Here is a 17161-nt window from a genome sequence, read left to right as displayed (position 1 = left end):
GCAAGAAGTCCTGGGTTTGCGACCCGGTCGGAACAAGGGTCTTTCTGCATGTAGTCTGCATGTTCGTACAGGTTCTCTGGTCTCTTCCCACAGTCCAAATACATGCAGATTTAGGGTTTAGGCAAATTGGACACTGACCCTGATGTGGAGAATAATGTGGTAGAAGACAGATGATTCGAACCACATATGGAGTTGGATTCGAATGCTATTCTGATCAGATTTTTGCAGATCAGTTCAATCTGAACTTTGATTTCAAAGTGTCTTCTGCGTCCCTCACAGTGCAACCCGAACTACAACAACAACGTTGACGTAGATCCGGGGGACGCGTTAAACCATCGACACAATGGCTCCGCATAACCATTTGGGACAGAATCAGGCACAGATTTCTGTCATCCATTTTGCATACTTGTTTTTGTTTCAGGGCGTGGCCTGTAACTATCCATTTGTAAGACTGGACAAGACAATGTTAACATGAACACACAGATCAGATCTGATCACTTTGAATATATAATGTAAGCAGTTGTGGGCTGCAGTCTAAACAAGGCATAAGACATACGAAATAGGCTTAATTTCAAGCCATGTTAGTTATTTCCTTTTTTATGATGTGGCGTCTTAGCATGGCTCCATATCTATTTTAGTTTATGATCAAATAAAATAAAAAACAACGTGACTTTTCAGCTTCAAGATTTCAATCAATAGACACATTTATTACACACATACCTTTACAGTAAACATACAGTATTTTTGTTACAGGAAATGCTGAGAATGAAGTGCTTTGTTTTGGCCTTAATAAACACGAGTAGCTTGCCTTTCCTTAATATTCTTTTGTGATTTCTATAAAGTAGCCTATTTACATTATGTGATATGTTACTTAAGTTCATACTGCAATGTGTTCCTGATGTTCGTCCCTATGCATCTTTTAATAAACCTACTTAGTGAAAGCACCTTTGATTCAGATATAATTTAAAATATATTTAAAAAAACTCGATCTTTGACAAAACAAATAAATAGTTGTTCTTATGTTGTGCCATTCAATAGACATCTTGTGCAAGGGAAGGTGCTCATTGACAGTAAACACTAACCTGCAGTGCAGACGTGCTAGATTCCCTCAGTGGACCTTGTTGTTTCTGTCTCTATCACAAGTGTTGGCCTGTATGTGCAGTGTTTGGACTGGCAGTGCATCAGTTTGTTACAGTGAAAACATACTAAATCAATTGGAAACAGAAAATGCTTCAAGCACACAATGGTGAAATTCAATCACATAATTGGCAACCAGATGCTGTGCAAAGCAAAAGCAAACAAAACTTAATAATAACATCGCTTCACGCCATATGACTCAGTTTGTGTAAGGTCTGGGTGGCACACAGTAGGGCTGAAATTCTTGACGGATGAGACGCCATCAGACGGAGAGTGCTTATGTCGCTTCTTTCTTTTCCCTTTGGGCGTTCCTGCGAATCTTCATCTCTGTCAGCTGAATGTAGCGGATGACATTGGTGTCTGGAAAACAAAGACAGGAAAAGGCTGATTTATTTCCGGCTCTGACGGGAAATGGTGCATCAATATGATCGTAAATCTAAAGCGGAAGTTAGCATGGCTTAAGTAAAGTGGCTTTTGGAGTTCATTTTTGGAAATATTTCTTTTTCGGGAGCTGCTTTTGTTTTCAGATGAAGAACCATATAATTATCTTTTCTTCTTTGTTTAAAAGCATTTACTGTGGAGTTTTAAAAATGTTTCTCCAGAGCAAACATAAGCAACCAGTTAATCCATTACAAGTTATTTAAATTAAAAAAAAATTGTTAAATTTTTATTTTTTTTAGAGAATTAAAAGAACTTTTCTTCTAAAATGTGAATGTTTTCTTTTTATTTTGATCCATATAACAAAGAAATCATTATTATCATCATTTCATGTCCATTTTATGGACCAAAGGACTACTCGATTAATTGAGAAAATAATTCACAGAATAATCAATTATGAAAATAATCCTTAGTTGCCGCCCGAAAGGTATCTCAGATATCATTTCTCAATTTAATCAATTCCACTTTCAAATTATAATATTCCCATTTAAATTCTTTGAATTAACTAAATGCTGTAGTTGCAAAATGATCACCCACCCTAGTTCTATCACAAATAATTATCATAATATCAGTAAAATGATAAAAAATAGTCTGTGTTACTATAGTTCCCAAAAATGAGACCTTACGACTCTCTAAACGTTACAGTGAAAGAAGACGCATAAGATGCATTACATAGCTGCCAATCACAAAACAGCTGTTCCCTCCTTGTCCTTCAGAAGTCCTCTATGTGTCACACCATCAACTGTTCCTTTACTTTCATACTCAGCTGTTCCCCTTGTTTCTTACCCCCCTAAATAGCTCCCCAGTATAAACACAGGACCAGTTTCTTTCCCTCAGATCCCCATCAGTGTGACAGCAGGTCGTTTTCACAGGAGACCTTTTTATATGTCACAGTGACGTCAACACAACTGCTTCTGAGGCCTTTACCTGCCTCACAGTTAGCCTTTATATAATCACTTGATTCAGGGGATGTTAGAAATGTCAACACTACACCATTTGGATTGCTTTTTTGTTTGACCTATCTTTTTTGTTTGAATAAAGCCACTTCCATGTGTGGAAGAGTTTTATTTAAAGAAGCTAATTGGTCCCATCCCTACTGGAGATCAAGGGGAATCATTGGTTTGATACAACCAGAGATGAGATGGCCAAAGATCTGCAATAATTACAGTAATCAGTCAGCTACTAAATTAAACACTAACTATGGTGATATGTTGGCTTATTCCATTTTTTATTTATAAAAGAGGTTTCTCATTTCAGCTACTTGAATGTGAAAAAGCATTTAGAGAACACGAAACACCACCTTTGATGGTAACCTATATCCCCGGAAAATGTCAAAAAAAAATGTATTATCATTCTTCACTTTTGAGTAATGTTGCTTACAGACAAGCAAAAATGTCTTTGAGTTTAATCAGTTTTGGCGGAGATTACATTTTGACCGGCGACTCTTTTCTGACAGTGTTTCTACCGTATCTATAGCTACTCAGTGAAAGAGACATCCTGCCTGTCTCTGATTGGCCAGTAATAGTCAGCCAATCACAGGCAGAGTAGGGCAGGCCTTCATTGAATAGAGGTGAAATAGGATTGAGAAGACAAGAGGGAGAGAAAAGCGGCGAAAGTGTCAGTCTCTGTACCGTGGCTTGTTCGAAACAGCGTAAGGTTGACACCAAAAACCGGGCTTTTAATCCAAAATGGACCAAGGCGTTCAAGCTCGAAACCGCTGTGTATCATCTGCTCTAAAACGGTGGCAGTGGTTAAAAGTGGGAACGTGAAACCAAGCATAAAATTACATTTGATAAAAGTTACCCACCAAATTTGGCAGTTAGACTCCACAAAATAAGTGATCTTAAAGCCAACTATGATCGGTCAATGAGGATTTTAACACATTCATTTACTAGCCAACAATAACATGAATTTTTAATGTATAACTAAATTATAATGCATCTTAAACATGATGCTGCTGCAGACCTGTACAAGTACTATTTTCTCTATCCGGACCTCCTTAAATCATAAGTGACTACCCCCTGCTCTAGATGGATGATCCACTGCTTTGTTCTAGATTTAAATATCACAACAATTACTACGTTGTCTGTGATTAATTAATTATCTGGGAGGCTCTGGTGAAAAAAAATAATCTTTATCTTTATTCTTGTACATGTTTTCCATGGAAGAAATCAATCAGTGCAGTAAGGTTAGGAGGACTATGTGCTGGTGTGTTGGTCCTGACCTGATGGCTCCTGTTTGTGGGACTCCTTCAGGTAGTACAGGGCCTTCTGGAAGTCTCCCAGGTGGTAATAGGCCACACCAGACCGGTACAGGGCTTTGAAGTTCTTTCCTTCCTTGTGCAGCACTTTCAAACAGTATTCCTTCACTCGTTCGTAGTTCACCAGCTCCATTTGTAAAAGACAGGCTGGAAAGGAAAAGACAAAAATTAGGATGTTTAAGGTTCATTATATTATAGAATTACTAATATTTGTCTTGTCAAGTGTCAAAGTACAGGGGCCACAAAGTTGGTGGAGTGGTTAGCACTCGAAGACCTTCGAGTCTTCGGCTTGCGCTCCGGCACGAAGACTGGCTTGCGCGTAAAGTGATAATACAGGACCTCCATATGATCGCAACATTCGGCTGGCCAGAATTTAACCAGGTGAGAATGTTGTCAGACTCAGACAGGAATGCCGTACGTGCTCATGCCTGCACTCTTCTGCAAGCCATGGCTGCAGGTGCACCAGATGTGGAGTTGAGACCCAGAGCTATCCGGAGTCAAACCCACTCCTCCTCCTCGGCCTATTTAGAGTGCTGAGATGTTACGATGTTAACAGAGGACTTTGTTTCAACTTCCAAGTGGCCTATGTAAATGTATAAATTAGTCTTGGAGTAGGGTAGCTCAGTGGTTAAGACCGGTACCCTTTGTGCAAAAGACATTATGGTTGCAAGTTCAACTCCACCCCTGGCAGGTTGTACTCCATTCCCTTGTAAGTCACTTTGGATAAAAGCATCTGCTAAATGACATGACATGACAAATTCTTGACAAAAGAGCTGTTTGCGTGCGCACATTTGAATAATGTTGGGCTGTAAACGGGTTCAGGCTTTTAAAAAGCTGTCACTCAAAATGTGCTTGTCGGGCCTGGTCGGGCCTAACTTTTATACCTAGTTAGCATGTTCTCCCCGTGTGTGTGTGGATTTTCTTCGGGTTCTCCATTTCCACAATCCAAAAACATGCAGATTTGGGGATTAGACCAATTGGACACTCTAAATTGACCGTAGGTGTGAGTTTGAGAATGAATGGTTGTTTGTCTCCGTATCCCTGTAATGGACTGGCGACCTGTCCAAGGTGTACCCCGCCTTTCACTCTATGTCAACTGGGATTGGCACCAGTGCCCCCCGTGACCCTCATGTGGGGGGATAGTGAGTGAGTGACCACCAATGTACAACAGATTTGTTAGTAAAACTTTTCAGTATATAATTTATAATAATAAATCACCCCCCCCCCTTCCCTAGCACGTTGGGAAACAACAGTGACCTTTGCTTATCGGAAAATATTTCACTATTCATTTGCGCAGTAAGCTTGATTTTTAAATATGGCAGTGCAAGATGGTGGCCTCTGTAAAGAAAGGCCCTAGTCTTAAGTACATATAAAAGGCTTTATCTAAGGCTACAACAACATTTGTTTGATTTAAAAGTGATTGTACACTAATTATTATGAGATTATACACTGAACCTTTAAGTGAAGATGAAAGAAAGGGGGCAGTGGAGTAAATTTGAGGATGACTCATACTCTTTATGAATCGTTCATGGGCTTTGGAGTATTCAGAATCTTTTTATGTTGCAATGAGTATATGTTTATTTGTGTATGTTTTTATTACCCCTCCAGGACCTTCAGGACCTGGTCCTAATGAAGCAGAACCTAATATCTGAGGAACTGGTGAATTGTGCTTTGGTTATGCTTGGGTTAAGCATGACGTGGTTCAGGTTAATGTTTGGAATAATGCTTAATTAAAGTCAATGCAGTGTCCCTAGAAGAGCTGATGCATGTGGTTTGATTAACATTTTGATTGTGGACATTTTGACTGGTCCTCATAGTTTTAAGGGGCTTTTTGAGGGTAAAGACGTGGTTTTATGGTTGGGGTAGAATTGGGTTTAGGGTAGGATTAGGTTAAAAGGTTAGGGGTTGAACCTTTAGTTATGATAGTTGAGGTTAGGTAATGGCGATGCATGAGGGTCATCATAAGAACACTGTGTCATGTCTTCGGTAGGCTGTGTGGACCAAATGTCAAGCAAACATATCTTTGTGAGGACATTTTGACCTTGTGAGAACATTTTGGCTGGTCCACACAACTTTAACAGGCTTTTTAATGATTAAGACCTGGTTTTAGGGTTAGGGGTTAGAATTAGGTTAAGGGTTAGGGTTTGGCATTAAGGTTAGGGTAAGGTGTGAGACAAATAACACAAAACCAGTGTGTGTGTGTGTGTGTGTGTTCTTACCGGCCAGGCTGTTGTAACACTCCAGCTCAGCGTTCTCCATGGCCCCTTTCTGCTCGTCTGTCAGCGTGCTGGATTTGCTGATGGTGGGCAGGAGGGGGGACGGGGACTTGGAGCTGGTGTCCGGGTCTCCCAGCACCCTGCACAGCCCCTTGATCTCCAGCAGAGCGCGGTGGTACTTGCCTATCGCCTCTCGGTACTTCTTATCCTTGTAGCACTGCGTGCCTTGACACTTGAAGTCCAGCGCCCGCCTCACGACGTCGGCGGGCTCGCTGTGAGACGGCTGCTTCCACATCGAGCCTCCATGATGCCGCTGCTGCTGGAGCTGCAGCTGCTGCTGTTGGTATCTGGCATCTTTGGTCCTGCTGCTGCCGCTGCTGCTGCTGCTGTTGTTGGGAGGCTGTACGCACTGCTGGAGCCTCGGGGCGCCGCCGCCGCCGCCGCTGCAGCCGCTGTCGGCGAGGCTTCCTCTGCCGCTGCCATCGTGTCCAGCCTTCATCACGCTCATTTTTGACGTTATCTTTTTATATTATTTTTTATATTATTAAAGCTGCCTTAACACCCTGATCTGTAACTGAGGCTCTCCTTTAATCACAGCATCTTTTCTCTGTGCCGAACAGACAGACGCGTCCTCGCCTCGCTCCGGTGTCGCAGCTACGTCGTCCTCTCTGTGCGCAAATGTGCTCGACGCGCTCCAACGTCTACAACCTCCTCTAGTATTTTTCCTCTGTGATGAGCCGATTGGTCGATAAACGCAGGAGCGATGGTCCAACAGGAAGAGAAGAGCTTTGATTTCATTATCTGTTTATTAATCTAGACATAATGTCATTATCAGCTTGTAAACTGAACATGAAGTTCTTATTCCGAGTAAGATAGATAGATAGATGGATAGATAGATCGATAGATAGATAGATAGATAATCTAAAGATAAAATATAATATATTAGAAAACAATAAGAACATACATACAGGCCAATAGGAAAAAGATACCAGCCTGGATTAAACTGCTGTTCTTCATCCTTATATTTATATTTATTTATCTATTTTCATTATTATTATTATTATTTTCATTTGTGTTGCATAGATAGATAGATAGATAGATAGATAGATAGATAGATAGATAGATAGATAGATAGATAGATAGATAGACTCAAACTCAATGACTCTTGTTGCATCTTTGTATTGATAGGTGTAGTTACTGATAATGATTCCAGGCACTCTCATCCAGAAAATCCAATATTGCAGCCTCCATTTGTTAAAATGGGTAGAAGCAGTAAGAGGAGCTCTTCACAGCAGTGAATATGAACCACCTCCTCTTGAATATTCCTATCAGTGCATGGCTCATCACAAATTGGTGGAAGGCAGTCATCCCCACTCAGAAGTATCACATCATGTGCAGACTGTCTTTCTCCCCGACTGCTCATTTACTGCACAGCCACTGTAGTGAGACTCTGGCGGCAATCTCTAATGACAGGCTGTGATGTCATTAAAACTCAGGGGTATATAGAGGGTAACGGTGTTACACAAGTCACTGTTATGATTTCAGGAAGGGTGCAGAATAAAGGTCAACCCACCCTCATATCCTCTGACACAAGAGCTTCTTGTTTTTGATGTAATTTTTCCAACAACACGGAATGTGTCTGAGCTTGTTTATCTGCCATCTGTCCTCCTGTCACACACTGACTGCAGGGCAGTGAGTGAACTCAGCTGTCTGGGTGTGTCTCTGGAATTTCAGCTCTCTGGAGCAAATGCTAATCAAAAATAAAGACCGTGAACCATGAAAGCTGTTAAATGTGACTGGATGCGTGATGCTTGACTTTACTCTTCTGACTGTATATTTCTTTTGGGTTAGAGGTAAACGAATTGTCAAGAAAGATGCACACATGCACAAATGTTAATAAATAAAGAGTGCCTACAATTTTACTGAGTTGGATTCCAAAAATGCTGTGTAATTTAGAATAGTTTAAACATTTTGATTATATATATAAGCAGGAATATAAATCATATAAGATTATTATTGATTCATTATTTAATACAGCTATGCTTACCATATTTATCATCAATAATCTGGTTTGGTAAGAAAACGTTAAAATAATAAGCCCAGCCCAAGTCCATTTCTTTGATATTTTATTGCATTGCTTATTAAATATTATTTTAATTTCACAGTTTATTACAACTTTATTGTTTCAGTAAATGCCCTCTGGGTTAGTATTTAAAACATTGATTTACCAAAGCAAGATGGCGTCATCAAACTGCAACGTTAGACAGAGTCAGACGTCATCAGTGTGGGACTCTTTGTTGACATCATGTCGTCGTTGGATTTCAGAGGTAGATAAATCGGCGTTTTTTAAATTCGATATAAAGTTATTTCCAGGGCTATTAAAATTGTGACAGTGATATTTACTTCACGTGTCACATTAACATGTTTGATATGAAGCTGTCGTTGACAACTTACAAGTTCCGCTGTGTTTGTTAGCAGTGGCTGAAGATAAAGCTAACGTTAGCAATAACTAGCATCTCCTCCGCTTAATTCAAACGTCCGTTTATTAGACTCTCACTTTAGCAGTATCTATGTAGTTAAAAGTACTTTTCGCTGGTTCTTGTATTGCCTCGTAATTTAAAGATACCAATTAATCAGAAATTGCTCGTAACAATGACCTGTTTTTGAAGGCGTTATATACGTATTACTGTAGATATTCACTAAACTTAATGACATAAAGAAAAACTATATACATTTACATTGTTTTTAAGATACACAATAATATGTAGTAATCTACAATTTACAACATGAAAATCAATGTATTAGTCATTAAAGTGTGAAGCCTCTTGAAGGAAAAAGTATGTATATAGACGTTTATATGTATATCATTTTAATGTGAATCTGGAAATCTTTTCACTGATGATCAGTGGTTCTGAAACTTTTTATACCTACTTTATAGCTACAATATACCTATATTGCTACAAGTGGTGATTAATGTAAAAAAAAAAACCTGTTAAACAGAAGTGGGACAGGTAACATCAACTGAGGATATGGTCTTATCCACCCTGTAGACCAGTGGTTGCTTTGTATAGCCTTGACCACCTTAGAAAATATTGAGCTCTCAAGTTACACCATTATCACCAATGTTAAAATACAGTAGTGTAACTAGGCTGAGCAAAGTCAGGTACAGACTTTTCACAGGATTCTTTGTTCTCTCATCATGCTCCTCTTCCTCACATATACTTCATACACTGGTATAGTGAAATTAGATTAAGATGGAGCAAATCTGAAGAGATGGTTACAGTAAAACGGTATTTCTGATTTTCCTCCACCAGAGGAAGCTCTTGTACCACTGGTGGTACATATACCACAGTTTGAATACCATGGATGTAGATAATATTAATTAATGCCATGAATACGATGTTGACTGACTGATTAGCTTTCCTACTTCACATTTTCTCCTTGCAGACAACCTTCTCGGGATTTCCTGGGTGGACAGTGGCTGGGTGCCAATTCTTAATCCTGGAAATGTCCTGGATTATTTCTCTGAGAGAAGCAACCCCTTCTATGACAGGACCTGCAATAATGAGGTAGTGAAGATGCAGCGGCTCACTCTGGAGCACCTGAAGTAAGTTTATTCATCTTACACACATTAAGCAGGTCACCAAGCGCTGATAGTGGTCATATACAATTATATTGTGCACATTACAGGACACATGACAAAAAAAATATCTGTCTTTCCATCCATCCCATCCATTTTCTACCGCTTTATCCTCCACAGGAGGGTTGTAAACTACAAAAGAATTGCCCTTCTGGGATCAATATAGTTGCCTTAATCTAGATTTGATTTGCTCTTACTTTAGCCAAATTGCAACACAGACATTGCACAGTATGATTAGGAGTATGAGATAAATTGCATGTTTTGTTTCCAAACAGGTGCTTTTAATGTTTTATTCTCCTCTCTCTAGTCAGATGGTGGGAGTGGAGTACATTCTTCTTCATGCTCAGGAGCCAATTCTTTATATAATCCGTAAACAACAGAGGCAGTCACCAACACAGGGTGAGCAGTGTCATCTCACTCAGCTGTCAGTAAATAACTAAATTGTGGCCGCAGGCTGATGAGTCAGCAGACAGAGTACAGTGCATCTTCTGGTGAAATCATGAGGATATATGGTTTCTAATAAAAATGTCAAATGATATGTATGACATACGGCTGACAAATAACTGGGAAATGAACTTCAGATGACCTAATGACACTGGGTGGGCCCTTTTAGTCATTATCCAGTTGCAGGAATGTGGTCACTAAATGTTTGGATAATTTAAACATTAGAACACCTATATTTGTTTTTATTTAAATGCCTATTTTGTATTTTTACACTCTTGTCAAATGTTTGCATGCACTAGGGACGAGCATGAATACTTGATTATTTGATTATTCATTTGATTACAAAAGGTTGATCAGTAAATGTAGCTATTAGTGATTTGACTGGTTTCTGTTCAAGCAATGATTTAAAAAAAAAAAAAAAAAAGTCTTGCAATATTCCACGAATAATGCTCTTGAATATTTGTGTAGTGTTTTTGCTGGAAATGTCCATTTATCTTGAATTTAAAACTCCTAAAGAACAAATTTTCTCCACTGATGTTTCTATTCTACAGTGATATCTATGGCGGACTACTACATCATAGCAGGAGTTGTGTATCAGGCTCCAGACCTGGGGACAGTAATCAGCTCCAGAGCAGTAAGGATATACATTGTTGTCCTATAATATAAACCTCAAAATGTCCACTCTAAAATGTGTTAATGGAGGATGTTTGTGTGTGGGACTGATGATCATTTTAATGTGATACACATCAAATGTTGCTCTTTTAGCTTTCTGCAGTTCATGGAATCCAGTCAGCGTTTGATGAGGCCATGTCATATTGCCGCTATCACCCATCTAAAGGATACTGGTGGCACTTCAAGGACCAGGATGAGAGAGGTACAGATTGTTAACGTCTTTGAAACTTCTCTGTTTAGTAGTAGAATAGTTTCTGTTACAACATAATGAATATTTGGTAGAAAAGGACGAGTTATGCTAGTTAAGATGGAGTTAACAACTTGATTAACAAAATCCTTTACTACAGAAAAGGCAAAGCCAAAATCAAAGAAGAAAGAGGAGCCAAGTTCTTTGTTTCAGCGGCACCGTGTGGACACACTGCTTTTGGACCTCAGGTCAAAATTCCCACCAACGTTTTACCAGGTACTGTTACATTGACTCAAAGCAGCTATCAATGTAAAATAATGTTGATCTGTTTCATTAAAATTTCATAGAATAAAAACTATTGCATGAAAATATGATAGAATCCATGTAATATGTTTCATTCTGTGTTCTCTTTCAGCCTAAACCTGGGGAAAAGCCCATTCCAGGTATGTTATGAGTCATTACATTATAGTCTGAAGCTTTAGTTACATGGTAGAGCCTGTGAAACATCACTGCTTGCTTTATATTGAAATGAATGTAAACAAAATTCATGCTCACGCATCATTTTGGTTTTTATTCCAAGTTGTGATGACTAAACAAATCAAATGCAGTTTGATGCAACACAAATCAGTCCAGTGGATACATGGAAGCAAGTTAACAACCAACAAACTGAATAAAACTAACTATAAATAACATGGAAAAATTAAGTGTTAAATTGAAGAATAGCATGAGATAAAACACAATATTGAGTGGATATATTGACATTTTAACATGTGTCAACCGACTGAGATATTGATGGATTGGGATGTATTAATGTAATTTAATATCTAAAATGTAATATATTTACAGTTTATTTATCTCGTTTTTAATATTAGTATCCAGTTTCTAATTAATATTAACTCCGTGTGTTGTGTTTATTCTATTTCCTGTACTTTTTAATTTTGTTGTATGAACATACAATGACAATAATTGTGATTCTGATTCTGATTTTACTGATCCACAAATATTCCTTAACTTTTCCCATGACTGCATGTTCTCGTGTTGCAGTTGAGGTGAAAAAGGAGCCTGAACCTCCCACAGAAACCGTAAAACAAGAGGAGAGGGAACCGGCGACAAAGTCGTCCGCTCCAGCTCCACCAAGTAAACCCCCTCCTGAGAAGAGAGCACGGCTGCAGTGATGAATACACATGTCGCTCTCTGTGAAGATGGAGTAGAGCTATGAGAAGTCCTACAGCACTCATTGAAAAAGATATAGAATATGTCCTGCCCTCTTCCAGAACTGCAAGATGATTCTCCACTCTGCTCATTTGATCAGTTTACAGGATGCTAAGAATGAAATGGCCCCTCTCACTGCCAGGACTACTTTTACACTGTAACCTTAGTCTCGTGTACTTAATAGGTTTGGCGTCATGGACATTTCAGGCAGCTGCACCAACAAATGGGCTTTAAACGTTTTGAAATCGGCAGGTATATCGTCTTGGATGAGTTGTTTTTTTTTTTTTTTTTGCAAATGATAGGCTGACATCATCATCAGTGTCGGTTTACTGCTGACATCAGCGTAATATTTGCGGTTTAGTGACTTCATGGGACAGTTTTGATCCCTACTCTACTTCACAGCATGATGTGTCATGAAAGCATCATCACATCTGAAATGTAAAACCCCTCTTAATCCAGACTCTTTAGTTACAAATATTTTCACTTGTTTTTTGTATTAAAAAGTATCTGCTATTCTATCCTAATGTGTTTAATTGATGACAAGAAGAATAAGAGAGTAGGAAAAAAACAAAACAAAGTACAGAAATCTTCAAATTAATCAGGATAGACTCTTTATAATAATAGTGAACAGTCAGTAAATGGTCTTTATGAAAACGGTGGGAACTTGAAGTAGCAGGGTGTTATCAGCAGGTGTCGCCATTTAGTCACACACTTTATTCCAATAATACACATTTCTTTCTAGTGTGCAGTACTGTTGAACCATTTTTAGTTTAAATATCAGAACAAAGAAGATCTTCATCTTTAGATGAATTTGGTAAATGGGAGATTTTTTGAATCCCCATGTGTCTAATTAGTAATAAAAGCACAGTATGGATAGATACAGGGCTTTTGGGAATATATTTGCTAATGTACAGTCTTTTGCATGTTCTAACTATGTTAGAATTGAAATGAACAAACAAATTATCCCCACTGTCCCTCTTTTAAAAGAGTTTATGGTAAAATAATTCTTAGTTGAACGGTATCCCATTATCATTGAGTAGCTGGGTTTCTAATATTATTGTTGAACCAGTTTTTAAAGGTCTAGTGCATACAAATTTGATAACGTTTTTCATTTGGCTCGAATTGAGGATAAATTAATCGTGCTTATGTCATTCCTGATTGTATGAATTGTTTTCATTACTGGCAAATGACCCTTTTTTAATATCAGGAGCAGGGTCAACATACAGAGGTTGCCATTTTGGACCACCAAAACAAACAAATTATTCATATATTTAGTTGCTAACTAAAGACAATAAAACAATGCTGACAAATTGTACACATTGTCCCTTTTAAATGATAAAAACGTCTTAATTCAATGTGCTGATTATCTCAGCTACATCGGCTATCTGCATCACCACAGCTGCCACGCACAGAAGCCACGAAGAAGAAATTCCTCGCAGGGCGTGGTGGGATAGGAGTCCCCTCATTGGAGGACTGAGAAGAGCGCCCCTGCTGGTTGTCCAGTTGAACAGGAGGAGAAGAAGAAGGAGAAGAAGAAGAAGAGGAAGAAGATGGCTGCAGAGGGGATTTTCAGGCCAGTGTCTGGAAACACAGCGGCGTTTGTCATGTTTGGCGGACACTAGCCAGCGTGTCTGCCCCGGTTGTTGCCGTCGCTTGCTCGGTTCCGCTTCGGATTAAAACAACATGGGGTCGCAGACTCTCCAGATCCTCCGGCAGGGGGTCTGGGCTTCAATCACAGGCGGATGGTACTACGACCCAGACCAGAACACGTTCGTCAACGCTTTACATCTCTACATCTGGCTCTTCCTGCTATGTTTCCCCTTCACTCTCTACATGGTGAGCTCTACTACAACTGCTGCCGCTCTTTTGTCGTTGTTTTCCCCCCGTTCAAAACCCCATTAACTCGATGTTTTTGTCGCTTCACTCAAGTTACCCAACACGGTGTCCGTCCGCTCTGTCACGGGATACTAACGGTCTCTGTCTATTATCTGGAAACGAACAATGTACATGACTCTTTAAACCCTCAGAAAACCTTTAATTACACCTAAAACACACCAATTGACCATTAAATGGTCAGGTTTACTGGCAGATAAAACCATTGTGGGTGGGACACATGAACAAAATAATGTCTTAATGCTTCGTCTGTGAGGGAACCATCCACCAACTAGATTGGACCAAACTACTCTATTGTTTAAATTCAGTGTTAGGCTATTAAGCAGCAGATTAGACACAACCAGTTCATTTATTTCGTCCCCCTCTCTCTGTTATCTACTTGTTTTCCTACTGTCTGTTGTGATTTAAGAAGAAGAAGCAGCAGCAGCTACCAGCTGTGACTGCAAGATCACAGCTGACAAGGATGTAACAGCAACCTGGCAGCTTTAATCTGCCATTCAAATAAATGACTGGCTGTTTATTTGTTCAGGGTTATTTGTCCCTGGGGGTCTTTTGTTTACTTCTGTCCTCTAAACTGCCCATAAAGGACGCCCGTCGAGCAGCTACTATTATCAGGACACTGCATTGACTTCAAATAATTTGGACAGCTTAACTGAAATTACTCAACTCACCAGCCGGGACACTTTTTCTTTAGTTTATGTGTACTTTAATAAAGTGGTACCCACTGAGTATCATTCGGAACCAGGCTTGTCTGACCTCTGGCATCAATGATACATTTTTGCCACTCATTGAAATACTCTCTGTAAACCGTAGAGATGTTTATATGTGAAAATCTCCAGTAGGTCAGCAGTTTCTGAAGTAGTCAGACCAGACGGTCTACCTCCGATATCTCCATGCTGCTTTCAAAGGCCCTAAAATCACAATTCTGATGCTCAATTTGTCAAGTTTTCAATCCTACATGCCTAATGCAGTGAGCTGCTGCCATATGATTGACTCATAAGGTATTACAGTATCATAAAGTGTCCCTAATAAATTGACAGATTACGTGCTGGCAAAATTATAAGCTCAAGTGAGACGGAATGTAAAAGCTAGAACTTGGTGAAAGGAAAACCGAGATAAGGAGTAGATAAACAAAATATGGTGTAACAGAAAACCAGGGCCGGCTTCATGCAGTTGTTTTGATTTCCTGATCACAAACCACAATTCACACAGTACTCATAACCTTAATCAGAGCCTCAGTAATGAGCCTCTGCCTCATTAGGACCAGGCTTTGGTTCCCATGAGGACAACTGGTCAGTGTTTATATCAGATAAGGTCCTTCCTATACACACACACCAGGTTGTGTTTGTGGACTCACTATCAAAGATTGTTTATCACACTCTATCATCCACATATAGAAGTTCAGAGCTGTCAGTGAACGCATCATCGCGGTTTATCAGTAAGTGTCTTCACGTTAGGAAATGGCTGTTTGCTCAGCATACCACCCACTATATTAAGAAGCCGATGTTTCATATCGGTTCGTGGTTTCCGTTCTATTCCTGGAGTGGAAATATGTCGGTCAGGTCTGTGGTTTATATTGAGCCACAGGTTAAAGCGCTGCTGCTGCAAGTTGTTTTTTGTTTTTTTTAATAACCCCCACACTGATGCAGGAACATGTCTCAAGGACAGTGGAGAGACGCAGCAGCTCAGACACCTTGTTGTGCTGGACGTGTAGGTGTGGGTGATTAAACACTCTACCTTTATTTTGATGGCAGTACTTTTCAAAACCCAGCGTATGCATCATACATAGCTGTCGTAATTATATGTTTAGCTTATTGTGAGTAATAGTCAGTTGCCGGTTTGAGCTCGCACAAGGGCATCAATTCAAAGTTATAAAGAACTCCAACATATTAATGTCACAATGACGAGCAGCAAATGTTCTCATTAGGAAGCCGATCGCAGTCTAATATGATTCATAAACAAAGTAGTCGCATATTGTTGTAGGTCAATTACCTGATCAGTCAAGCAACTGATCATTAGCACTTGATGTATAGTAATGACCTTCACTTCAACGTCATTGATCTGCCAAACTGTTGTTGTGTTGTCATTTTGGACATTACTGTCATTAAGAGGAACAGTGCAAGGCTTTAAAACATGCATTTAAAAGAGGAATAAAACAATTAAAGTGCACACTTGGAAATCAATAACAATTTGATATTCCCTATATGGCTGTTGAGGTTGATAAAGAAAGTAAAATAGTAGGTGTTTTGAACATTTCTCCCCCTTTCTCTAATCCCAGGCCCTGCCGCCAACCATGGTGATTGTGGGAATCTACTGCGGTGTGATTGCTGCCATGTTTGTGCTGCTGAAGACGGTGAACTACCGCCTCCACCATGCCCTGGATGAGGGGGAGGTGGTGGAGCACCAGGCCAAAGAGAGCCAGGGCAGCAGAGGCGGCACTGAGGGGGCTAACGATGGAGGTGTCACCCGGCGGGAGGACAGCAACGGCCCTGGGTAAGTCGTCCTCGTGACTGAGTAGTCTGAGTAGGAGGATAGAATAATAGGTAGAGGGCATCATGCTTCCTGAGCAGTGATGACACCACGGTGTGGTAGTGGATGTCAGAAATCTATTGAATGAAGTCATTAAATGACTGTGATATGTCATCAGAGAACCCTGTACCCTGTGATTCCCATCACTAATATTTTGTATTTATCCCTTTTTTTAAATGTGACGTAATCCACAGTTGTCTATCAGGGCTGAGGCCAAGGGTTGAGTCATCTGGTGATGAAACATAAAAAGACACAAAAAAAAAAAATCATTATTGTGCTTTAAAAGGTTCCAGATAGTCACATCCAGCTTTAACCAGAATTTTGTCTTTGATACTTTGTACCTTCATTTGGAAAAAAAACCATAAAACACAATAATCTAGTTCAAGGTGTGCAAGCAAACAAATGTACACTTAATTGCTTACGTAATTTGTCCACACTCTGGCTTGTGTTTTAAAACACAGTACAATAGGAATGCTTGTTTTTCCCACTGAAAGCTGCTTGCTCTTCTATTTTGCCTTGGAGGCTTCGCCTGG

The 17161-nt window shown here is 39.6% G+C and overlaps 3 protein-coding genes across 3 annotated transcripts in view; 2 read left to right on the top strand and 1 right to left on the bottom strand.

Moving 5' to 3' along the window:
* Positions 1 to 679: 679 nt before the first annotated feature.
* On the bottom strand, positions 680 to 6710 carry LOC131444369 (tetratricopeptide repeat protein 9A). Its single transcript, XM_058614609.1, has 3 exons — positions 6055 to 6710; positions 3800 to 3982; positions 680 to 1497 (listed from the first exon to the last, which is right to left on the bottom strand). Exons 1-3 carry the CDS (start codon positions 6557 to 6559, stop codon positions 1415 to 1417), a joined length of 771 nt encoding a protein of 256 aa, XP_058470592.1. The 5' UTR covers positions 6560 to 6710; the 3' UTR covers positions 680 to 1414.
* A 1588-nt stretch (positions 6711 to 8298) lies between these two features.
* On the top strand, positions 8299 to 12724 carry med6 (mediator complex subunit 6). Its single transcript, XM_058615498.1, has 8 exons — positions 8299 to 8378; positions 9499 to 9658; positions 9999 to 10090; positions 10687 to 10769; positions 10901 to 11009; positions 11155 to 11270; positions 11410 to 11437; positions 12039 to 12724. The coding sequence occupies exons 1-8, from the start codon at positions 8357 to 8359 to the stop codon at positions 12167 to 12169; spliced, it is 741 nt and encodes a 246-aa protein (XP_058471481.1). The 5' UTR covers positions 8299 to 8356; the 3' UTR covers positions 12170 to 12724.
* Positions 12725 to 13732: 1008 nt separating this feature from the next.
* The window catches only part of pcnx1 (pecanex 1), a 36688-nt gene continuing 33259 nt past the window's right edge, over positions 13733 to 17161 (top strand). Inside the window, exons 1-2 of the mRNA XM_058614989.1 lie at positions 13733 to 14042; positions 16378 to 16592. Of these exons, the coding sequence (XP_058470972.1) occupies positions 13890 to 14042; positions 16378 to 16592 (368 nt within the window). The 5' untranslated portion in view covers positions 13733 to 13889. The remainder of the gene's footprint in view (positions 14043 to 16377; positions 16593 to 17161) is intronic.

Source organism: Solea solea, chromosome 18 (genome assembly GCF_958295425.1).
Source record: "Solea solea chromosome 18, fSolSol10.1, whole genome shotgun sequence".
Classification (NCBI taxonomy): Eukaryota; Metazoa; Chordata; class Actinopteri; order Pleuronectiformes; family Soleidae; genus Solea; species Solea solea.
The sequence above is the reverse complement of the archived record's forward strand: the minus strand, read 5'-3'. Positions and strand labels throughout refer to the sequence as shown.